At 39.6% G+C, this 25,050-nt stretch overlaps 2 protein-coding genes across 3 annotated transcripts in view; both read left to right on the forward strand.

Annotated features, from left to right (window-relative positions):
• Positions 1–36: 36 nt before the first annotated feature.
• Positions 37–5,280, forward strand: LOC115372216 (C-factor). Its single transcript, XM_030069914.1, has 4 exons — positions 37–403; positions 1,630–1,807; positions 2,365–2,459; positions 3,761–5,280. The coding sequence occupies exons 1-4, from the start codon at positions 77–79 to the stop codon at positions 3,950–3,952; spliced, it is 792 nt and encodes a 263-aa protein (XP_029925774.1). The 5' UTR covers positions 37–76; the 3' UTR covers positions 3,953–5,280.
• Positions 5,281–9,480: 4,200 nt separating this feature from the next.
• The window catches only part of pank1a (pantothenate kinase 1a), a 32,116-nt gene continuing 16,546 nt past the window's right edge, over positions 9,481–25,050 (forward strand). Inside the window, exons 1-3 of one of the 2 annotated variants that reach the window (XM_030069908.1) lie at positions 9,481–10,272; positions 24,508–24,654; positions 24,782–24,987. In XM_030069908.1, coding sequence (XP_029925768.1) covers positions 10,005–10,272; positions 24,508–24,654; positions 24,782–24,987 — 621 coding nt within the window. In that variant the 5' untranslated portion in view covers positions 9,481–10,004. Of the gene's footprint in view, positions 10,273–10,993; positions 11,145–24,507; positions 24,655–24,781; positions 24,988–25,050 lie in introns of those variants that run through there. The other variant, XM_030069909.1, reaches the window with a different exon arrangement.

Raw genomic sequence — 25,050 nt, forward strand, 5'->3', positions numbered from 1 at the left:
ATACGGCCGGCAGCACCTGAAGGTAAAATACTACAAGTCTCCATTCACCGGCGTGCTGTTGTGTCATACAGCTGTCATGGCCGCCTCCATCGCGCTGATACAGGGAGCCAGCAGAGGACTGGGGCTTGAATTTTGCAAGCACATCTTGAAAAACAAAAGCCCCGCGGCCGTTATAGCGACATGTCGGAACCCGGACGGAGCGTCTGAGCTGCGGGGGCTGGCCGCCCAGCACCCGGGCAGACTGACGGTCCTCAGGCTGGACGTCAATCGGGAGGAAGAAATCCGCGGAGCTGCGGAGCGGGTCAAGGAGAGCTTCGGGAAGCTGGACCTGATCGTCAACTCGTCGGCGATGCTGCACCCATCCGGGAAGGGAGAGACCAGCCTGAGGGATGTCTCCGCTCAGGTGAGGACCCTGCGCTGTCCGCAGTTTCTTACTACTAGGATGAAAAGTGACTCGGATGTTATTTGCTCAGTGTGGGGCTATAGTGCAGATAATTGATGTGAACTATACTCCATTTAAAAATCTGTGAGTTTTTTGTGACTGTACTTATTCGCATGTATACGGCAAGTAAAACACATATTTGAGATTTGTGGCAAATCTGCAGGACCTACTCTATCATTCGGCACACATCCAGTACACAAAGCAACAGTTATTTCAATACAGGTTCAATTTTTACAGGTGATTCTTTACTATTCCCATAGTCGCCCTCTACCACAACGCACCGCAAGGGGCAGCAGTGAGCAGGGAAAATCAATTATAAAAATGGAGACTTAATTGAAATAAAGTGTTTATCTAGATGCCGAATTTATCAAAAGAGTTTCTGATTTCAATTAACGTTTTAAATTGTGCTGTACCTTATTTGCACATATGCCGAAAAGCAAAGCGTCATTATATTGAATGTACCTCTTCATGTATAAGGCTCTTCCGCTAGTGTGCACAGTATACTCGTCTTCAAGCCAGCCAGAGTGACTGGTATGCAAGTTGGGTCTGCGATCTGCTCTAATGATTTTAATCCTAGCATCCAGGGGTCCTTGCAGAGGTTCACAGGGACCCCCAGGAAAATGAAGAATGCTTTAATTTTATTGCCACTTCATTTGTCATCAAAACGTTTTGGACCCGTGGTCTAGCCAATAAAGCAAAATGCATCAATAAGTCATTCAATCAGTGTTTCAGAAGGTATATTTAATTAATTTGAAGAAGGCGGCATACACATGAAATGACCCAACAATATCTAAAACTGATCATTTTAATGATTATTGATTTAATAACTTATTCATATGTATTTGCTCATCTTGCAGGGTGTCGTTTCAGTAATGACTTCATTTTCACTACTGCATTCATTCACCCATCTCTGGTGGCTACATGAAAAACAGACTGTTCACAACTCTTAATTGTTGATTTATTGATCAATGCGTTAAACATTAGACTGTCTGTCCTGGAAATGAACAGAGGAGATGAGATCATTATTTGATTACTGACCACCTCCTTTGTTTGTTCATTCTTTCACTCAGTCATTTGTCCATATCCTGCAAGTCTATATGAATGCACTGCCACTGTCACCAAACCATCTCATCTTGATAACTGATTTAGCCACTGATCTGTAATTATTTGCTCATTTCCCACTGCAGGGCATCATTTCCACCCTGACTACCAACACGGTTGGCCCCTTGGTGATGGCCAAGTATTTTGCGCCCCTCCTTCAGAAAGGCGGGGGTGGTTTCGGCCAGCAGCCTCCAGAAAAAGCCAAGCAGCACAGTGGCATCATCGTCAACATCACCGCCAAAGTGGGATCCATCGGTGACAACGGTAGGCACGGTGGGAAACAACCACCAACCACCAGTCAAACAATGGTAGATTGGAGCCATGGTGGCCAAGTTGGCCTGGAAAAGCATGAAAGCTGCACGTTGCACCACAGTGCATAATTCAAACTATCCTCAAAGACAAAGCTTGGAAGCATTCAGTAGAGTGCATAGGCCTAGATATGCCAGTTCCACATGTTGGATGTTCACCAAAAATAAATCCCACCCACTTCTATACCCCCCTTTTGCCAGTTGGTGTGACAAGTGAATCCGTTTTCCCTTGCCCCATGATGAACACAAAGTTTCATGTGTTGTGTGGATCTGTTCGGAGATTACATGCATTTTTATGTGAAGGGAAATGTAGGATGTCATTAATTGAAACAGAAATACATGGCGGTAGATTGCAGCACAAAATATGCAAAATATGATCTGGAATGGATTAAACACTGAGGGTGCGTCACACGATCTTATTTTCCCTCAGATGTCAGTGGTGATTATAAATGACTGCTGATAGCAGATGGCATGCTGCGTCTGTCTGTCTCTCTCTCGGTCTCTCCCCCTCAGGTCTTGGTGGTTGGTACAGCTACAGAATGTCTAAAGCGGCTCTCAACATGGCCACCAGGAATCTGTCCATAGAGCTGGGCCGTGGTCGACCCAAGGTACAGCTGTTTGAAATGAAAAATAAAACCTTTTATCACTTGTTAGCTAATTTCCCATGTCAGAATATTCAACAGTTTAACAATTAAATCAAATGTATTCACTACGGTTTGATTTCCTTATATTTTTATATAAAATTCCCATTACTACCTCTTCCTGGAAAACAGTGCATCTTCAGTGGTGATGCCATGACAAAATAGTATATGTGATCAAAAATGTCAGCCAATAAAATATCAAATCAGATAAAACTGCCTCTTGCTCATCCCCCATTAGTTTACACTTTAGAAAGATGCCTCACTTCTTGTGATTTTTTTTCTTCCCCCAAACAAATATTGAGCTATACTTTTGTTTGGCATCTCTAATTCTACTGCTGGCAATTCCAGCGCGGATGATGTAATTGACCGCATCATGTTATTGGTTAAAATTCATATTCACACGTGTCAATACCCCAACTAAAACACAGTTGTTTGTTATTGAAATCAAGCAATACTTTTAAAACAATTTTTAACTCAAAAAATAAGAAAGCAAAATCTTGAGCTTTATTCTTTCATTATGGCAGATTTTTATTTAAAAAGTTGTCCATCCACCCTGGCTATTTTGCATTTTGATGTATATTTTTGCACAGAAAAAAACTAAAATAAAGATGCCTCTTTGTGTGGCACTCCGCCCCAATACCCTGTTTCAGTAGAAAATACATCAAATTGAGGCAGCAAAATGCTCTCAAAGTGCTGTTTCACTGTGACTTTAAAGAAGCTGCATGGAGCATTTTTAAATATGACATTAAATATCATATCATTTTTAAAATAAATGCTATGAGAAAAAGCCACCGCTCATCCGTAAGCAATATGCTTAGAAAAGGTGCTGGAGCTGAACTTAAGAATAAAGATTACAAATTATGCACAGTGTTTTGAGTGTGCGGTTGCTGTTTTTGTAATCTTTAAAATAAATGCTATAAAATTAGACCATAGTAGATGATTTATAGCCTCTGTGTTAAATGTTAGCCTCCTGCCATTGAGATGGACTTCCCCCCAGGTAACATTCTTAAAAATAACAGTCTTATATTGATTTTTTTCAAAATGGCTGACCTATCCCCTTAAAATTGAAATAAGTACTCTCTCATTAAGAACGCCTTCCTAAAACTGAACTGTACCCCAGTTTTGTATAATCCATGCCTCTGTTACACACGACCTAATTTCCCCTCGGGGATCAATAACGCGTTTCTGATTCTGATTGTGCATATGTATCGAAAACAACAGGGAATGTCTAAAGGTGATCAGCTTTTCTCACTTTCTGTTTGTCCAAGGTGGTGTGTGTGTCCTTACACCCAGGAACAGTCAACACAGACCTGTCTCGGCCGTACCATAAAAACGTACCCAAGGACAAGCTGTTCAGCACCGAGCACTCCGTCAGCTGTCTGATGAGCATCATCGACGCTCTGAATGTCGACAAGACCGGCAAGGCCTACAACTGGGACGGCACCGAGCTGCCTTGGTAGAATGACTGAATGAATAGATGGATGGATAGATGGACTGATGGATGAATAGGAGCTGCGTCAGTCAAGGACACCACTAATGACATGTTCCTGGGCAGCACTGGGCAGGGCTCTGGATGCTGCTAGAAACCCTTTGAAACCAGGATTGATGTCAGATTTCTTGTGTTTCGGTGCTTGTGAAAGGAATCTGAATGCAGACGCCTTCCACAAGCATTTAACCCTTTAGACCTCAGCAAATTGGCTTAATGTCTTTCAAAAACATGCGGACAAAGGCAATAAGCAACATAGCCTGAAAATTTGTAAGAAATTAGTAAAAGGTTCTAAGAAAATGAGCTGAAGAGAGAGAGTCAGAGAGAGAGAAAAAAATATAAGAAAATTATCTGCCAAAAATATCCAGAAAAGCATATTTATAATTATTAGAATTACATAATTTGACATTTTTGTTTGTTTGTTTGTTTGATTGATTGTTTGTTTGGATAATTGTCAGGTCATTTTGTTTCTTTCTTCATTTTTTTAATTTTCAGGACATTTTTTGTTTGTTTAATTTCAGGTCATTTTATCTCTAATTTTCTTGAAAATTTTAACTAATTTCTCACTCAATTTGGGGGTCTTTCCTCATTAAGTTGCTCATTTCCTTTTGTCTTCCAAAGAAATCAAATGGATCTGCTCAGGTTTGAAAGGATTAACAACCCCCTGCAGTTTTTTTTTTTTTTTTTTTTTGCTTAAGTTAATATTAATTATTAATTTTTCTGTGTGTGAAAAGCCACGTGAAGCTTTCAGTGCCTTCTGGACGATGCAGCTGGGTTTACTTTCAACAGATAAACAGTGAGAAATGAAGCTGGAGCTGTTAAAGAGAGGCTCCTGATGGCCTCACAGACGTAGACAAGTTTCTGCCACTACCTCACAACCAACCAAAGTGCTTGAATTATTCATAACAACTAATGCTGTTACCATCACTAACACATTAACATTATTATTGCTAAGGCCCTCTATACACCTGGTATTAATATGTGATTTGTATCCAGACTGTGTGTAGCTCTGATGTACCTGGATTATATTCACAGCTCATACTGAAGTACCTGTCCAGCATAGGGTTGGGGAGATGATTCACTGATGATTGATTCATGCATTCATTGATGAATTTTTAAGTCAATTTTTCTGATTCCTGACTCAATATAATTAAAAAAAAATAATAAAAATCACAGTAAATTGTAACACTGAACAGCAATACTTCTGTGTTTAAATACTTAAATACTTGATGTGCATTGTTTTGGGAAATATGGCTCATGATGTACAGTCTCTAGAAGCAAAAATGTAATAAATCATGAAATCAAATCGCAGTACTTGGAGAACTGCAGTACTTAAGAATTACACATGGAATCTGCACCTAATCAGGATAGTATTGAATTGGGAGATAAGCAGATCGTCCCGACCGTAGAGTATGCATGTTGAAATCCATTTCTCTTTTCCCCTAGCCAAAATCCAGATTTTAACACATATCACTAACTCTGTTAATATTTTATTCTTTACAGTTGGTAGTCACTTCTGCTCTTTTGTTGACAATCCATATTTAGCATGTTATTACCAGAGGGTTTCCGGTTTTGACCTGCATGCGCCTCCTGCTTGGATCCACACATTTAAGATTACTCCTGTTTACATGGCTGTGCACTGGCTTTATACACTATATGAGCAAAACTATCGGGCCACCTCCACATCACACCTACAGGAGCTTTTCTGACATCCCATTCTAAATCCACAGGCATTAATATGGAGTTGGTCCTCCTTTTCTAGCTAAACAGCTTCCACTCTTCTGGGAAGCTTTCTACCAGATTTTGGAGTGTGTCTGTGGGAATTTTTGCCCATTGATACAAGACCATCTGTGAGGTCTTGTATCACTGATGTTGGACCAGAAGGCCTGGCTTGGGCTGAAAACTTCATAGTCACGCCAGAAGTGGGGCCATGTTGTCATCGTTTTCACAAGGATTGCATATTGCCAGTTTACACAGCAGTGGGGAGAGCGGCGTTTTCGAAAAATTCCACTCTGGAACCTGGTTTCAAAAGTTTGCGTTTTCAAGCACCTAAAACGCTGTTGTCGTGTAAATGAAAGGCCAACCCGCAACAAAAGTTTACCGTTTTTGTGAAAATCGTTGTCGTGTAAACGGCACCTGAGTCAGCAGAGCGTTGGTGACTTCTACATACTATGCTCCTCCGCGCTCAGCGACCCCACTCTGTAACTTTACGTGGTCTGCCACCTGGTGGCTGAGTTGCTGAGGTTCCTAAATGCTCCCACTTTGCAGTAATCCCACTTACAGCTGATGGTGGAATATCTAGGAGGGAAGAAATTTCACAAACTGGCTTGCTGTAACAGTGGCATCCTATTACATCACTATTACAGCACCACAGTGAAATCCAGTGAGCTCTTTAAACAGAGCCATTCTTTCACAAATGTTTGTAAAGGCAGACTGCATGGCTAGCTGCTGGATTTTATACACCTGTGGCAATGGGACTGAATGAAACACCTGAATTCAGTGATTAAGAGGTGCAGCCCAGTACTTTTGTCCATGTAGTGTATGTCAATTAGAGTCACATTTAGGATTTATTACCCTTGTCAGAGTACTTTCTGATCGCCCAGCGCACATGTTCATGTCAGTCAGGTATAAAGGGGTTCTCATGATCACAGCGGATTTGCACCCTTTGTGTGTCACATCAGAAGGAGGCTTGTTTTTCTGTGTTCCAGCTCTCTTTGTTGAACAAGACAGTGCAGCTGGAGCTGTTTCTCTCATGCTCTTTGTAAAGGAGTCCAAATGAGGCCTTTTAAGCCTTTATTTCCACAAGAATAATAGCTTGTGCCTATTTGAGCTTTATCCACAACATTCTGTTGCATACTTAGATATTTTTACATCTGCTAGCTCAATACAACCACAGTCTGCTGCTGTTTAATAAAAAACAGCTATTGGTGGTGTATGTTGCATGTTGGGACCCAAAAATACCCGAAAAGACAAAATGGAATCACGAAAGACAAAATTGCTGGCACAGCTACAATAAAGTTTCATAACAGACCTTTTTTTTTTTTTTTTTTTTTTTTGTCTGTTGCCCAAAACATCAGCAATAAATATTTGAGGGGTATTCCACAAAGCAAGATTGTAAATTTAGCCAGACAGACTTTGGAGGGAAAAAATGCTCTCTTTATCCTAGTATAAGTTAAAATTGTGAAACAAAACCATGTTGTCCATGTTGATCTTTGCTATTAATAACCAAAATTCAGAATTTATCTGACAGATTTGGAAATTATCTCTAGAATATCCTCAGGGCTTTGGTGTCTGTCATTTGGGATGAAAGAGCAAAGGGCTGTTTTCTGTGATTCCCAAGGCTCAGTGGAACAGTTTTCAAGAGCCATAAGTCTCGTCTATTACTGTTCTGTGTGTGACTACAATAAAATTCAGTAAAATTCCTACTCTTGTTTTTCATTTTCTTTGCCGTAATGGTCATTCAACCATTTATACAGCTGAGCTTATGCTGGGAATAAAAGATAGGTAATATTTGATGGTGCAATAAGACTTTAATTTATACAATTACTTAATCTAATCAGGGTTCATTGTTTATTTTGTGATAGACATTTACTTTGATTTCTCCTTTGAAACAGTGTGATAATAAAATGCATCTAAAAAAAGATTTTTCACAAGCTGTCTGTGTGCTTTCAAAAACAAATCCACAGCACAGAGTGAATGTGTGTGGGTTTACGCAGACTTCCTTAACAGAATGGTTTAGTAAGGAGGGATTTGAGGACAGTTGGCTATGACTAATTGGTTGATTAATGAGTTGAACTAAATCCTGTTAAAGGATTTTTACCTGAAGGCCTACACTACATTGACCTGATTCTTACCCGGTCTAGCTGCCTGGTTGATGAACTGGACTATTATTGGAATCATGTACTGCAGCAAGGTGAATAATACACCTCATTTCCGAACAATAACTCCTACTGTCCCTTAATAAGTACATATCTTACTTGTTTCTATAAACTATAGCCGACATATTGTCATGTAATTAATTAATGTTGTAAAAAGAACAGAACTCAATTTCTTTACCAGTGGATGGCAGCAAAACATTACTTCATCAACCCTCTTAGACATCAAGTCTTTGGTTTTGTTTCTTTCAACTAAAAACAAGCAATGGAAAACTGACTAGATCCATGCCATAATTTACAACAGGTTAATGAGGATGGGCACAGAATTTCTCTGCTTTCACAACTATAGGCTACTTATTCTATAATACATTTAAAAAGAATTACAAAAAATATATCTTTAATTTTGCACACAGAAGAAAAGGTTTAATATAAAGTCTTGATATGAATATTTGAGTTATTTTTTCTATGTGCATTCTATAAGCCAAATCATGATTCCTGCCAATGCCTGACCAAATAAATAAATAAATAAATCCTGTAGTGATTTTCTGTTTCTGTTAGAGGTGGGGGTAAAATCAGTTCACTTCAATATATTGTGATTTTATTTTATTTTATTTACAATTTTAATTGATTTTTTTAATTACTAAATCAATTTAAAGTAAAGTTATTGGTATCATATGAAACGAGATGACCTAATAAAAATGTTAGTACCAACCATGTCATGTTGTCGACAAGGGGACTAAATATCGCTCTAAAGTTAGGCCACATTTTGGTGAGGGAAAAACTACCATGGCTATTTTCAAAAGGGGTGCCTTGACCTTTGACCTCCATGTCTCTGAATGAAAATGGGTTCCCTGGCAGCCACGGCTCTTCCTTTTGCAGACATGACCACCTTCTGCTAATCCCATGCAGTTTGGGCCACAAACCCTGCAGTCCAAATGCATTCTTTTGGCCTGCTGTAACATGGTGTATTTGTGCAGACTGGGGCCTAAACAGTCTTGGAGCTGCATCAATTGGCTTTGACTGGAAAGCTGAGACTCTTGTGGATTCAGTGAGCCACATTTGATTCATGTGTGATGATGTTAGCTCCCATGGCATCCATTTCATTGTAGTGAGACCATTTTTTGCAACTTCATGTCACTGTATAAATGACCTATAGTGACCTCTAGGATAATCAGAGCCTCATGAAACTTTACATCCATAAAGCAGAGGATAATAAAAAAAAATGCAATAAATTGTAATATTGAATGACAATACTTGTAGAATCACAATACTTAAGAATCGGCATATATATATATAGCGAATTGCCACCCAAGTATCGTTTTCCATAGGCCTATCTAGTAAGGCACGCTATTACTGTAATTCATGTGATATTACTGCAGGACATGGGGTTGTTTTGCTGTAGTAGAACGTCAGTAGACCGTGTTTCCAACCATAATTACACCATAACATCAGTAGTTAATTTTCGAAAGGAATCCACTGACACAGACAGCGTGACTGCCTGGAAGGATCGCACGGAATGAGGTTGACAGTGTGGAGCGGCGCGCACATAAAGGCGCACACAGCTGCAGGGCGCCGGGGGAGCGCGAGGAGTGTGACACTTTAATCTGTGTTCTCACGTCTTATTTCTGTATTTGACGAGCCGCTGTGTCCTATTTGCATCCTGGTTTAAATACACGGTGTAACTGTGCTCCGGAGAAGACAGAAAACCGGTCGAAGAAGGTGAACGGGTTTGGGCCTCGGTCTCCGGAGGCTGGCGTGACGTAAACCAAACACACGCACATACACACAAACGAACGCGAGTGATAGCGAGCGCTTATATACACACACCGGCTGCTGCGCCAGTCAGGCTCCCAATGTGGGGAAATGACCGAGAGTGACCTCGAAGGAAATGCTGTCTTTTAGCTGCTAGCTGCATTTCCACCCTTTTACGCTTTATGCAAGAAATACACGGCACATTTTAGTCGACCTGTTTCGCTGACGTCGCTGAGCAGATAGAGAGTAGGTACCGCAGGTCCCACTACTGCTCCACAAGCTAGCGAGCGAGGCTAACGTTAGCTAGCGTGTTAGCCGGGTACCTCGTTGCTGGCTGTAGGGTTTTCTTTTTTGCACATGCTAAGCTAAGCAAGGCTACGCTATAGGGTAGCTGCAGCCATGGATAAAGCCAAGTCAATGATGGACAAGAAAGGGGCGTCGGGACCTTTTCATGTCAACAACGGACAGAGTCAGAGGGCATTTCACAGCCACGTCGTGGTCACCGCGAACGGCGGCTGCAGCAATGCGTTCGGCTCGGGCGGACCCAACAGCACGTACGAGAGCGTGCATCATTTGCACCGCGCGGACGATGCAGAATGCAACGGCTCCCCGGCTAAGAGGTGCAGGCTACGGAGGAGGACCGAGTCGATGAGGCGGCACAGACCCCGTAAGTGTCAATCTCCCGAGACGCTGTGCATCTGCCCCGTCGCAGAATATGTCGTTTTTAAATTAATCGTTATTATGGTTGTTGAAGAAATGCGTAGCACCTAGTCATTGTTCTAAGTGACACCAAACCAGATAATTGCGATCATGTAATATTCCGGTGCAACACTCATTTGCTAGGGGCTTGCTGGCCTTGCACAACCGTAACGTGGTGCAGTGACAGAGACAGTGCATGATCTATCCTTGAGCAACAACCTCTGACACCGGGCTGGGTGCTATTCTCTCCTCACTGTGTTTCATTGTTAGAATTTAAAGATTAATTATATATTACAGTTTCCGTTGTATAGGACTGCATTCTGTTTTTTTTTTTTTTTTTTGTTTTGTTTTGTTTTTTTGTTTTGTTTTGTTTTTTTTCTATGATCAGATAAGGTGTTTTAGCCGCTGTGACTAGGTGTTCTTCTCTCGAGTCTTTGAGCCTCTGGTTGTCAGGGAGACCTCCTTTTGTTTTTATGAAACCTCAGGTTGCAGTTGGTGCGTTGTGATTGGTCGATAGCCGGTGGTGAAACAGCTCCTGATAAGTGGGCTTGGCATACTTGAGCCAATCGGCGTGCGACTCCTGTCTCCATGAGGCAGGGTTAAAGGGCTCGGGCCCCGCCCCTTATTTGCTGACTATGTCGGATGTTGTGAAAATCATCCTGTAAAACTTGCACTTGAGGCGCAGAATGTGTAAAAGCGGCATTTTCTTTGCTGCGTGAAGCATTTTAAGAAACACAGTAGACTAAGGCCTGCAGAGGAGCCTGTTCAGTAGAGTTACTGCATGCACCTGTGATCTAGCATTTTGCATCACCATGAAGCTCATAAGTGAAAAGAAACCTGGTAAGTTCATCAAGGTATGGTTGGATTAACCACTGCACTGTATGCATTCTCTCTTTGCACTGCCTTGTAGCACTGCATTGTAGCACCTATGTCCTTTGGACCAGAGCTTTATGGCACTTGATGTTGTTTTTCTCTCCTGAATAGATCTTTGCTTGTGGTGTATGAAAATCTCATGTACGTTTCTTTTGATAAAAGCATCTGCCAAATGTGAATTGTAATTGTAATGTGAATTAAAATAGGTTAAATTTCTATATTGATTTATTTTTTTTTCTTCAAGATGGTCTCTGTCTTGTATTATAAACTGGGGTATGAATTTTTTTTCGTACATCTAGCAATTCATTAATTTATAAATAATCTTTGGCAAGGAATTAACACCTTAAAGAATTTGTTATTTGGGTTAGCCTACTTAATGAGGGTGTTGCACATATGAAACATTATAAAACACAACACTATACAAATGAATACAAAAAATAACAGATTTAACCAGTATATGTTGTATGAAGTTATGCTTTTATATGTAGCTACACACACATGCACAGATAGCAGAGAGGTGCACAACTTGATTTTCTCGCTGTCACTTATTGTTACTATTCAGTCTAAAGCCTGTGGTTGCTGTGGCTGAGTGTGGAAGTCAAGGTGAAAGACATTTTCATCCTGTGGAAATGATAGCAAAGAGACCAGCAGCAAGTTTAGGGTCCTGGTGGCTAAGCCGGCTAGACAGCATTCCTCACATCCATTTGTAATTCTTTAATTGTGTTAGGGAAGAGAGGCTGAGACTGAGTGAGTGAGAGAGAGAAGCCTTACTTTTTGTGTTCTTGCTTTCAAGGAAGTTCTCATGCCTATTACTGAATCAAATCTATTCTAAGACATTTATTAGAAAGAGAGCTTATTTCCCTCAGGATTGAATTATTCCAGCCCCAGCTTCAGTTTTTTTTCTTTCTTTCTTTTTTTTTTTTTAATTGTTCTATTTGAGGGTCCTCCTGCATCCTTTTAAAATAAGGTTCATGGTTTGGAGACCACCATCCTGCACTTATGACCTTGGAAACTAGACCTGGTTAAGACCAGGTAACTAAAGTTTTTGTTTAGTGTTGTTCTTTAACAAAGAGGGTGATTGGCAGTGAAATTGTCTTTCCATTAATGTAGAATTAGATTTCCTTTTGTGGGAATGGAAGTGCTAACCTTTACAGAGTCTTCCTGCTTGAGTAGCACAGGACAACACTAAGACCTGCAGTTTCCCACCGAAATTAATATTAATTTGTGCTAAAAGGGGAATAGTATTTAATTTACCCACTAGTTGTAATTGCTCTCATTCCAGCAGAACAAGAATACCGAGAGACAGGCATCCTGTGAGAGGTTATTTTATTGAAAACAAAACAAAACAATCTCCAACACACTTTAAACACAAGGTACAATAAAAGTACAGGAACTTTTTAGTGCAGAGTTATTGACATTTTGTTTAGTAACTTGGTACATTGTGATATGCTAAGTAGTACAGGGACAACAGGATCTCACATGAGGTGCAGTGGGACAGGGTAAGACAGACAGTAAACATATCATTCTAGATGTACTCTGCATTCTGTGTTGATGAGTGAGATGTAGTTCAGTGTTTGTAGAACATTTGTCTATGCAACTGGGCAAACCAGTACAGAACACAGTATCACGAAATGCATCAAATCTCACTGGAAGATAGTGATGTAATTACCCCCCAGACATCCAGCTCAACGCAAATAGATGGTCGTTTAGACTGTGTTGGCGTGATATGGACGTGGGCAAATTACCACAGGAGTGTGGTGTTGTAATGGCCTAACAGCTGATAACGTAAGATTTCCTTGGCTGTTGTCTACAGAGTTGCCCTCTAGCCTTACAAACATAAGCCAATATGAGAATTAGCCCGATTATGTAATTTAGGGAATATGGCATCAGTACATTTTGAAATGTCCAGTTGTGGCCCCTCTGCTTTATGGCTGAGTTATTCTTGGAGGAAGACCAACAGTCCTGATAAACTTGGATAACCTCTGGCTTCTCCCCACCCCATGTTGTCCCTGGAATATAATCCCTGCAGGAATGTGATTTTTCTTTACTGGTTACTTTAGCTCCAGGCGAGAAATTGCTCATTCGGATAAGTGACGAGTGTGGGGTCAGGATCTTGGCCACCTGAAGGCCAATTCCTGTGTCAGTATACAGCCGTAACTAAGCTGTATGTGTCTGCCCTGCTGGCGTATCCTGCAGAGGCTTCCGTCTTCGCTTACGTGCACCTTTCCAAAAATCTAACTGCACGTGGGGCGACTGTGACTGGTCTGCTTGTTTATTTCATATTTCCTCCCATGTGTCTCCAGTTGATTTCTGCTGATAACGGACATGTGGAACCATCCAAAGAAAGACAAGCTGAGAAGGTTTGCAGATGTGTTCCTCTGTACCATGCCTCATCCCCAAATTACAAAACTGCAAAATGCCATGCAATTCATGGTGAGATATGGCCCAAAACATAGGTTTGGATACAACGGAATGTGTCTCTCAGCTCAGTCTCTATTTCAGACAACATCAAAATTATTTCTTTCATTTCATTTCTGCCATTTAGCTTTTGGCGGTTTACACACAGACCCACCAACACAGAACTACAAATGTTTGATATGTCTCCAGCTAATAGATTTTAATGTAGATTGTTTGGCAAGTGGTAGGTATACACTTCCAGTTTAGAAGTATTTGGCAGGTGACTGGTGATAACTTCCCACTCTGACTGGAAGACATTCAGAAGCCATGGAAGGCAACAAACACAACCTATTTGAACCTTTCTCGCGTTCAAGTGGTGTTAGATTTATCAGGAACAAGTTTCCCACCAATAAGTAGCACCCGAATGCTCTCCTGTGTCAGTGACTGAGTTGAAGCAGCAGAAATTGCCCAACTTGTGATGTAACTGCTCTCTCCAGCATGGCTGAACAGAGCAAATAGACATACATCTCATACAAACAACCTAAGCCAATTGTGTAAATTGGCTTGTGAATTTCCTTCGGGATGAATCTATCTATCTATCGATCTATCTATCTATCTATCTATCTATCTATCTATCTATCTATCTAAAATGAACCCCAAAGACAAATTTAAGAGATCTGGTTATTCTTTGCGAACTATCATGTTGTGACACTCAATTTCCTATGCTAATATACCTGAATATCTCCCGAAATAGCCCAAGGTTGCTTGCTATTCTATGGCTAGCTTTATTAATAATTTTATTGCCTAGTTTTTCAACCGTAAGAATATTAATGTGACCTACTGGGATGGCCGAGTTGTGATGTGAGAAATTCGTGTACCCAATAAATCTGACACCGTATGAATGCAGGATCAGTCAGAGGTTGTTGGAAAAAGAATGCTCTAAAATGACTCTGCATGACATCTCGACCTGTCCTTTAGATGGATGTTGGGAGACTAAGAATGTTAGTATCGAAGAAGAAACTTGGTGTCATTGTTGTGCAAATGTCTCCTACTGCATATGAGGTGGTATTGTTCTTGGTAGGCTTAAGTTCAATTTGGTGAAGGAATTTTTAAAATTATAAGCAGCCAGGGAACCAAATGAGGAATTCAGCCTCTCGTCTAGCGTGAAAAAGATGCTGGTGCTTTTAGGTCTTGACCCTAAAGTTAAGAAACCAGCTTTTTGATCTGGTGACACATGGAAATGATGCACTGAGATTTTATTGTTATACCTGTCAAAGGTTAACAGCTATCAGACATTGTTTTAGTTCATATTTTAATAGTTGGCTACAGTGAAACCCTCTTCAGTTTGTAGTTTTCCTGTGATTCTCAGCAGTTTAAGAACAGCAAAAATAAAACATTGAGGTTGCACATTTCATAGTTGATACAGGCCATAACCAGTCTCAACAACACTTGCTTGTTTTGTCTAGAAGGCTAACATTTATATTTTTTGCTAGAGCTTTTCAAAAAATCTGGATGTGCAGAATACTCCAGTGGATGCATAGCTCGCAGTGTTTGGTCTTGATTTTTCAGAGATTTTGATTTGCAGAATATTCTGTGACACTATCATGATTGTTTGAGTAATTTTTGTTACACTTTGTCACTTGAATCAGGGTTATATGTGGCATACAGATAAGGAATGATCTCAACATGCATTATGTGAAATGTGTGTGACAAGAGATTTTTTAATGACAGAAATGTTGAGAGTATGGATGGGCATTTCAGTCAAAAAATTATATTAGATAATCACAGAGAACTATTCAACAATTTGTTGACTTCCTGCTGATCGTGGAATTTATAAAATATCATGAATTTAATATGTGTATTCCAGACTGTAAAATTTGTGTAAATTGGCTGTGAAAGTCCAGTGATATTTAGGGTTTATAACTGTGTAATTTAACAGGAGCACTGGAACAGGAAACTAAACTGCTCCAGTTCGTTTCTGCAAAGTCAAGAAAATGTCATGCAGTTCAAGGTCAGAGCTCGAAGGCTAGATATTTCTTGGGGTATTTATGTTGCCAAAACCTGAAAAGCATGGTGATTGCTCTTAGGTTTTAGGATCCCACAGTTTGACCTGTTTCCAGTCAGTTTGGGTAGACAATTGCAGCCTGTGTGTGTTAATTTAGTGACAGAATAACTCCCATTACAAAAAAAAAAAAAAAAAAAAAAAAAATCAGATATGTATAAAAGGTCCGGTAGAGGCCAGGTCAATGTTCTACCAGTGGTTGTTGTCAACCAATCATTAACAGGGTGTACTAGCAGGTCCATGGGTTTCAGTAAGGGTGTAGGCAACTCCAGGCATGTGTATGTTTTTCTAGCTGTGCCAGTGAACATGTAAATAGAGACAAGAGGAATTGTTCAGTGTTAAACACACCCAAGACCTCACGAAAGTCTTCCCTCTACTTGCAACTGTCCCAAATTAGCATCTGTTTACCTTTCGGACAAAAAGGGCTACTGTCCTGTTGTTCTGTCTATTCTGATAATTTCTCGCTAGTAATGGGTTTTAGGCTGTTCCCAGCACAGTGATCTGCATGTTAACTCTTGTTTAGATATGTCGCCTGAGATTCACATATTGTCACTAAACAGGGTATTACAATTAATGTGTAATTAATTTGGGCAATACCTTTCAAGTTTAATATATATTTTTTTGTAGTTCAAAAATTTTTATTCTCTTTTTTTTATTGTTTATTTGTAGGTATTTATGTATTTTTTTCAAAATGTTTTGCAAATTCTTTTGCTAATTTCTGGTATTTTCCCCCTAATTTTGCTGGTAATTTTCATGTTTTTTATACAGTTTTCTTTGCTAGTATTCTGGTATTTTTCTTTATTTTTTGATAGTTATTTTAGTATTTTTCTGGTAAATTTGGAATCTCAGAATTGTTTGATTTGATTTTTTTTTTTCCATTTTTCTCTTATTTATTTTTTGTGTGATAATTTTCTTGTCATTTTTTGCAACAACTCCAGTGAATTTGCTCAGGTTTCAAAGGGTTAAGAGATAGTAGCATAATGATCAGCAGTAGGCCTATTTTTTATTAACTAATTAAAAAGGTACACAAAGATTTTTAGCAGTATTAATATTATTTTAAATAAAATTCCATAGGTTCTGAAAGAGCTGCTTGTGATGTTACGCTCTGTCATATGAACAGATTATAGCTTAGTAATATGTTTATATTTTTGTATCCATGTACAGCGATAACAGTGTGCAGCTGTTATATTGTTTTGTTTTTCTTGAGTGTTACCACACACACTGTACAAGTCCTGTTCTTGTCCTCTGCTGTATGCAGTGTAGACACACACACACACAGCCTCTCCATGTAACCTCAGATTAAAGGTTAAGCAGTAGAAAATGAATTAGAGATGGTTGCTGCCGATAATCCCTGAGGCCACACTGGAAAACTAAACAGTAAACATGGTAGAAAATACTTCATTTATGAAGGTTTGTAAACTTTGTAATTTGAGTGAAATTACAGAGACTCACACTCCCACACACACACCTAGTGGAGGTAGAGTGCCAAGAAACTGGAGTGTTAAGTCGGAGACCTTTCACCTACATGCCCCCTCCATCCTCCCCCACTCTGTCACACTGACCTTTGACTGGACATGGTGTATGTGTGTGTGACTTGTGAGTGTCTGTGCTCTTCGGTTACAATGAAAAAAAAATAAGGGACACAGTGTGTTAGCTAATTTTCCATGCTTTAACACCTGTTTAATAAAAAATTCCAAAATATGTACAACAGTTTTATTTTATATGAAAATCCCTTTTATTTCCTGAGAAACATGTTTCATTGTTACTATATGGTTTATACCTGGAACTTAAAATAGATAATAGTGACATAGGGATGAATGTAAGTAATTACATGTACTTCTGTTACTGTAATCGAGAAGCCCCTTTTCACAGCAGCCATTTTGACATTAATAGGAGAGGTAAACACAGGTGTTACTGCTGTCTTTAATCAGGGTTCTGTTCCATCCAGAGGAACAGTGGCCCTGCGATTGTTCATGCTGGCTCACTGGAAAAACTCTGCTCCATTAAATGGAACAGAAGTTTTATTAATGTCATTAGTAACACCTGTTTCTCTGGTTACATGTGATGTGTGACAAAATGCCTGCTCTTAGAAGAGTCTGTTATTTAAAGTTAGTCATTTCACTTAAGTAAATTTATGCTGAAGTATTAGTATTTTGCTAAATATTACATCATGCCCAGTACAAAGTATGCATTTATTAGCTCTCTGCAAGTGTCAGAAATATCAGAAATTAAGAAACTGTGGAACATTTTGTGACTGGGTGGTCAGCAGAGGTGAGGTGAGAAGAGTTACTTGGCTGGGCTTTGTTGGTGCACTTTTTGGTGTAATTTCCAAATCTCCACATAGAAGATTCTGTTTTGAATTTTGTATCCCCATGCTTTTATAATTGCATGGAAAAGATGGCATCTAACAAAGTTCCTTTGTCTAGAAACTAATGTTTATTCTTAGTTCTTTTCAAATGAGAATAATTTTCCAGTTCTACTTACTTAGCAAATTCAAGTAATTTCCACTACGGTCTCCTTGGTAAATGGTCACTTGTGAGGTCTTTTTTTCTAGGCTTCATTTAGGAAACCAGTTTTCGTGGTTTTGGAAATCAGCATTTCAGCATCACCTATGTGCACTGTATTGTTGGCCGCTGGGCAGCTCCACTGTATCGATTAGTGTCGTTGATCAGTTTGCTAATGGGACCCTTGACAGTAATTGTTGAGGGAGGGGGTTGCCCCCCTCCCACCCTCTCACCCCCCATCCCCCACCCACCCCAGGTTTCTCCAGCCTGTATCCTAAATACTCAGCTGGGAACTCTCTATTAATAAGGTACAAGGTAGAGGAGTTTGACGCAGCCTAAAATCAGTGTCATGTTGCTTCAACACAGTTCCGTGTTACACTCCACTGACAGCCAGCAGTGTGGTCAACTTGCTTTTTCAGAACCGTGTAAAAGAAATTACATAAATATGGTAGTTAGCTTTGCTTAGTTATTGAAAAATAAGCCATGTTGTTTCTTCTTCACTGATTTAATGATGTTATGTGGGGTTTTGGGATGTCCTGTTACACCTAAGGAGCCAGTGTTTGCCTCCTTCATCAGCCAAAACAATGTAATTTCAAAGGAAGCTCCCTGAATGAGACAGCACTACAACTTGAAAATTTTGACTTCCTACCGAAAAATACCACCTAAATAAGAAGCTTCTTTGGGTTTGAGACAGAGCCAGTGTCTCCCTCAGGCATTGTGTCCTTGTTTTGTCCTCCAAATCGGTGTTAATTTTCCAGAGCACATGGAAATTTATGAGAGAAATGTGCTTAATAAATAGCATTTAGACTAAATGTATAGCCTGACAGTTGTACAATCAGTGTAAGCTTGAGGTTTGACATACGACCACAAACAAGTGATTAGTGTTCATTATGAGATAAGTGAATTACTTTCAGAAGGATGTTTTCAACCTTTGTAATCCTGTGAAATGCCTTTCTGAAGTCCCAAAGAGATAAAAAAAAAAAAAGAAGAAGACCTTTTCACCTGGTTTCCATGCCATAATACAGAACTGTTTAACAGGAAATGACACAAAGCCTCAATATTTTTATTGCCTTGTACCTTAACATGAAAATCCTTTTACTTTTACTTCCTAGAAAACAATGTATGTTTGGTTACCTTGTGTATCAGTATGCATTAGGAAAAAATCCAGATAAATGTAGCCTAACTATAACAGATCATCCCTCTCATTACATAAAATGTCCTGTTGCTCTACAATTGACTTCCCTTTGGTTAACACTTCTGCTCTCAAAATACCTTGAGGGCATTGATTAACTTTATATGTATATATATATATATATATATATATACAAAGGTTATTATTCTTCAAGGTTTATTTTATCGAGGTTACTAGGTCAAGATTAGGGTAAAGATCAGAGACAGGCATGTCGAACGTTAGCCTCAAGGTTTAGGCAACAGAAGTAGGTCAGTTAAAGAGTTTCACATGATAACGCAAGGTATGGGGTCTTCTGTCATGTTTATTTTCCAACATGACCCTCGTCTGACTGCAGTTTCTTTTTTGTTTACATTTCAATTTTGTCGATATTGTTCTAAACATTTGCTGTTGGCCTACTGGAGTTCTTCCATGCCAACATGAGGCGTTGCTTCGTGACCGCAATGATGTAAAAAGTCTGTAAAACCATGTTCTATGATAATTTTATATAATTATATTTTACTCATATGTGTTTGTTTGTTTGCTTGTTTAAAGGCTTCACCTATCCCAGAATTTCTCCTATCATTTAAGAGGTGTGGTTGGTCACCTTGCCCTGTAAGAATTTCATTAGTCTTGAGTTTCAGTGGAGAGAATTAGTGTCCTATGGTTGTCTGTTGAAGCTGTTTCAGGGGTTTTTCCACCTTGACAAAAAAAAAAAAAAAAAAAAAAAAAGTTATTCATCTGCAAAAAAAAAAAAAAAAAAAACACTGGCTATCAGTGATAGAAACCTATTAGTGAAACTGCAGTTTGGGTGTAAGCAGTTCAAAAGCAGTTTATGTAGGTATGTTCATTGATGAAACATGTAAAAATGTACTAATACATTACTGATAATAATGTTTACTAATAAATTTCCAAATATTTACCAATATAATGACTATTTTTTTGCTGCTAGATCACTCTCATACACACTGCTAGTGTGTGTGTGTGTGTGTGTGTGTGTGTGTGAGAGAGAGAGAGAGAGAGAGAGAGAGAGAGAGAGAGTGGCTAAAACTGAGCAGCACAGTGTGATTGTCACTTGAGGCTGATGCACACGTCATGTGTCTTGGCTGGCCTCTAACAGTGCTGCTGTTCCTTGTAGTGTTTACTGTCTATCGCTGAGGGAGATAATGTTTCTCGTTCCACTGTTGCACAATTCAGAGTTATTTCTGGTGCTTCATGTACATCTTGTTTTTGATCACCTTTTTTATTCTTATGGGTGTATGTAGTAATAACGAAGGCCAGATGATGACAACCACAGCAAAAAAATGCTGTCAAGCGAGTTTCATGTTCAACACCATCTGAAAAGATTTCCACTAACTAGTGAACATGAGTAACAATTTAAAATATAATAATAACAATTATTATATTTTTATAATAGTGATAATAAAATATCAAATATCTAATTAGCTCCCTGCATACCATGAGAATTGGCTCCAGTGACATACAGGGGAACCCATTTTGATCAGTGAGATAGCTGACTCAACTCTATCCGCTCATCGGAGAAACTGACCTTCACCCTTTGACCTCAAAAGGGGATGGAAGAAAGACTTTAGAAAAAATGGAATTTTTACGACCACCTAGATGTGCCTTTCCTCTTGTCTGAATCATCTTCATTGTATCACGAATTGCAACCCGTGCCCTTCTCTTTTGCTGTTTGTTTGTTTGTTTTTTCAAATGACTTATTTAATTGATTCATTTATTTGTTTTGATTGTTATCATTATTTTATTTTTTCTCACTGACTGTGTAGCAGACCTTTTTTGTATACACAAAAACTAAGGAAAGGAAAAAAAGTACTAAGAAAAAATTTGTGATTGCAGTGTAAGTCCCCTACTTTTGATAGGATCTTGTTTTTGTTGTTGTTTTTTTAAAATTCCAAATCTGTCCGCTAGAGTTGACACCCTGAAGTCTCTATTCAGTTTATGTGTATAGAAATCACAGGATATCAGTGAGTGATGGGGGACCACTATTAAATGTCATCCAAAAACAAGGAGGTGATAGGTGACTGCTACCAAAGGTAATCCAACACTACTCACTGCAGCAGCAGCAGCAGCAGTGTTTGTTGTGGCTGCACCAATAAAGGTAGCAGTAGCAGTTACAATAGAAGTAGTTGCATTACCAGTCCTAGTGGCATCATGTGTTGGAGTTTCAGTGGTCGATGGGGTCATGAAAGTCACTCTGCAAATAAATGGCCATGTTAACTGTTGAAAAAAAAGAGGAAAACTGCAGTTTCATTGTCTGTGATTATAGCTTAGTCCTAGTAACTCTTCAGTTGACAAGGCGTTATCACATCTTTGTTCCAAACCACAACAAACAGCACCACACCCCTCACCTATGAAATGATTCACAAGGGGCATCGCATTGAGGATAATTATGGTTCATCCAAGGACTTGAGGGGTGTAACGTACTATTTACATGTGCTGTCAGTTTAACTTGTTAGCATTAAAAATCGATGAGCTCTTAACATTTTTTTTGTCTGCTGAGAAATGTTTACATGAGGCCCACCCGTCACCTAAAAGCACGAGTTGTGTTACCAAGGCTGCAATCTGGTGGTGGACTTTGTCTTCGCAGGCCCAACAGAATAACCACACTAAAGGAGTTTATTGTGAAATAGTCCCAAGTTAGGTTAGGTTTGAAAGGCACCAGTGAAGCCCTAGCAGTTGGGTGAATCCCAAACTTCAACTAGACACAAAATGTTTTGTTAGCTAAGTAGATTTTTGGAATAGAATAAAGATCTATTCCTGTGTAAAGCAATGGTTCTTTAGATAACTACAGTGTAACACTACACACTGTTGGTCAGTAATTCACACTATAGCAATGCCTGTGGCCGCTTCATCTGCAAACAAAGAATCACTGCAGTGAACCTCCTTCTCAGAACATTAATTTACTTGATTGAAAATGCCTTTATCATTTTCTGTGCATCCTGAACATCACTCTGACATACAGCAAAAAATATAGTGAAGTTTTTTGTATGTTTTTTTAGTTGTCCTTGTATTGGGAACATAGATATGCTGTTAATTTGTTAAAAAATTATATGTTTAAGTGCCATAGATATGAATGGGTCTTAAGATCTCCAAATGGTGTTGAGGTGGCTGCTAGCATAGCCTAACTTATTGTATCTGCTTAAAGCAGAACTGGACCGAAATTTCCCACCATTTTCCATTTCCAGAGCAAGTAATCAGTTTATTGAAAAAGACATGCTTTGGGTGCTTTTTGGGTCAAATATTGAATGTCTGTTGACCCATTAAGACTTCATTTGGAGAGCCATGCAGCCATGTAAGCAAGACATAGCCTAAGTGGCCATGTAGTCAAGCATTTGATGAAATCCAGAGAGATTTTTAGTTTTACGGGCTTTTCCTTGTCTATAAATGAAAAATCATTCTGGTTCAAGTCTGTTTTAGTTTTCTCTGATGTTTCACCAGGATGTCAAGGCACGTTTTTACATCATGCTGCCTCTTTCTGCTGATGCCTGCATTTCCCCCCAGAAACTAGCAGCCCTGATTGTACGCTTAACCCAGTTTCTCCGCACTGAACACTGCTATAATATGACAGGGAGAACAGTCAAGTGTCCTTAGCCTACATGCTGTCATTACTAATGCATATTTGGTTTGCTTGTCTATTCATTGATAAATTTAACTATATTGTCACATATAGTCAATGATATTATTCATTATCTGTCATGTTTTGCTTGGCCAGTAAGGTAAATGTAGGGGGAGGGAGGGGGGTGAACAAACCAAAGGAACCAACAAGAAATGGAGCAAGAGAGAATGAAGAATTTGATTTACATGGAAAGCTTAAAGAGAGAAATACTGTCAGCATCGGAGAGCCTCAAAATGGCAGTGAATATGTTGGAGAACAAAGCTACAAGAGTAAAATATATTGACCTCAGGCTGTTACTGAGGTCTGGGGACTTACCTTACAACATTTAGATTACAATAGGACACAAACCCCTTAGAGATCTAGAGACCCCAGTCAGAATTTTGTCAGAATTTACGACAGATACAAAGGAAAACTTCTCTTTATATTTGCATTGAAAAGAGAACACTGAACATTTGCAGCCATTTGAATTTAAGTTGCCCTAGTCAGTTGGAGCACACAGTTATTACCCATACTCACACAGCTTCAGAACAAAAGATAACTAGAATAAACCAAATTATGAACCAGACATGTTTAAACCATGGAAGAAACAAGTAAACAGCCAAAATTGTTTGCTGTCTAGCTCTGAACAGAGAGATTATCTCCGCTCTGTCAGAAAAAGCAGTGACTGATTCTTACCAAGTACAGGCTCAGTGACTACCAATTGGCAGTAGAGAAAGGAAGGCACAATAAGACTTGGCTAGCCACTGAGAAGCACATATGTGGTCACTGCATGACAGGGGAGGCAGAGATGCACTTCCTTCTCTACTGTGAGCAACACGCAGAAACTGAAATACCACAATTCGCACACATAAAATGAAACCAGAAGCTTTCAGATATTTACAGGTGAAGGAGTTGCAGCCCCCGTTAACCCAGATAAAGGGACACTGATAAACACATATCATCACTTACTGACACAGGTAAAAATAAATTTCTACTTAGCGTCTTAAATTCTGACATATTTCAAATTGTAATTATAACATTGGCAATATTGTTTCTGCATCATTCATGCCAATAATTCATAAGAGAGAGTGGAGGTGAGAGAGACAGAGAGAGAGTCGGGGAGGGGAGGACTTGTCTCGGAAGTCTGTTTCCATGACAACCCTGGCTCTTGTTGAGCCGTGTGTTTTCTAGCCGGCGGTGCTTTAGAAGTTTCTGTGCTGGACTCCATGTTCCAGCTGGTAAAGTAGCCAGCCTCCTGTCGCTGCTCCCCTCCTCTCCATCTGACCTGCAGCGGTGTTCTCAGTAACAACATGTAATAGATTACATATATAGTATATTGATAAATAGTAACTCCGAATATGCAAAATTGTATGTTGAATAATCTCATTTAAATGACAAATAAAATTCAAGGAGAAACACTTAATACTTGTGAATTTTTTGCGTTTAAAATGTATTATTTAAGGAGATTGAATGTTAGCTACTGAACACTGTTGTATTTTCTAGTTTTATTACTACGAGCTGTTTAATAAGATCTCTCTCTCTCTCTCTCTCTCTCTCTCTCTCCCCCTCTCTCTCACCTCCAGCCTTCCCATGGTTTGGTATGGACATTGGTGGAACCTTGGTCAAGCTGGTCTACTTTGAGCCCGTTGATATCACTGCAGAAGAAGAACAGGAGGAGGTGGAGAACCTCAAGTCCATCCGCCGCTACCTCACCTCCAACGTAGCCTACGGTATGCACATCTGCACTTGGGTTCTGTGTAATACCACCCAGACACTTTTGGTAGCCAGCTACTGTTGAGCTGAATATGAGTGTAAGCTAGATGCCCTCAATGTGTGCCTATTTCCTCTTCCTCTTAGGCAAGACAGGAGTCCGCGACGTCCACCTTGAGCTGAGGAACCTGACCATGTGTGGCCGGACAGGAAACCTACACTTCATCCGCTTCCCGACACAGGCCATGCATCGCTTCATCCAGATGGGACGTGATAAGAATTTCTCCAGCCTGCACACAACACTCTGCGCCACTGGTGGAGGGGCATACAAATTTGAGAATGACTTCCGCACGGTGAGTGACAACAGTGTGTGCAAGCCTATGGCCAGAGAGAGGATGTGTGTGTTTGTGTCCTAA

This window comes from Myripristis murdjan, chromosome 15, assembly GCF_902150065.1.
Source record: "Myripristis murdjan chromosome 15, fMyrMur1.1, whole genome shotgun sequence".
Classification (NCBI taxonomy): Eukaryota; Metazoa; Chordata; class Actinopteri; order Holocentriformes; family Holocentridae; genus Myripristis; species Myripristis murdjan.

Coding starts and splice junctions, on each gene's coding strand:
- LOC115372216 (XM_030069914.1), top strand. CDS start 77: ATGGCCGCCTCCATCGCGCTGATACAGGGAGCCAGCAGAGGACTGGGG. Junction 404..1,629: donor TGAGGGATGTCTCCGCTCAG/GTGAGGACCCTG, acceptor TTCCCACTGCAG/GGCATCATTTCCACCCTGAC. Junction 2,460..3,760: donor TGGGCCGTGGTCGACCCAAG/GTACAGCTGTTT, acceptor TGTTTGTCCAAG/GTGGTGTGTGTGTCCTTACA.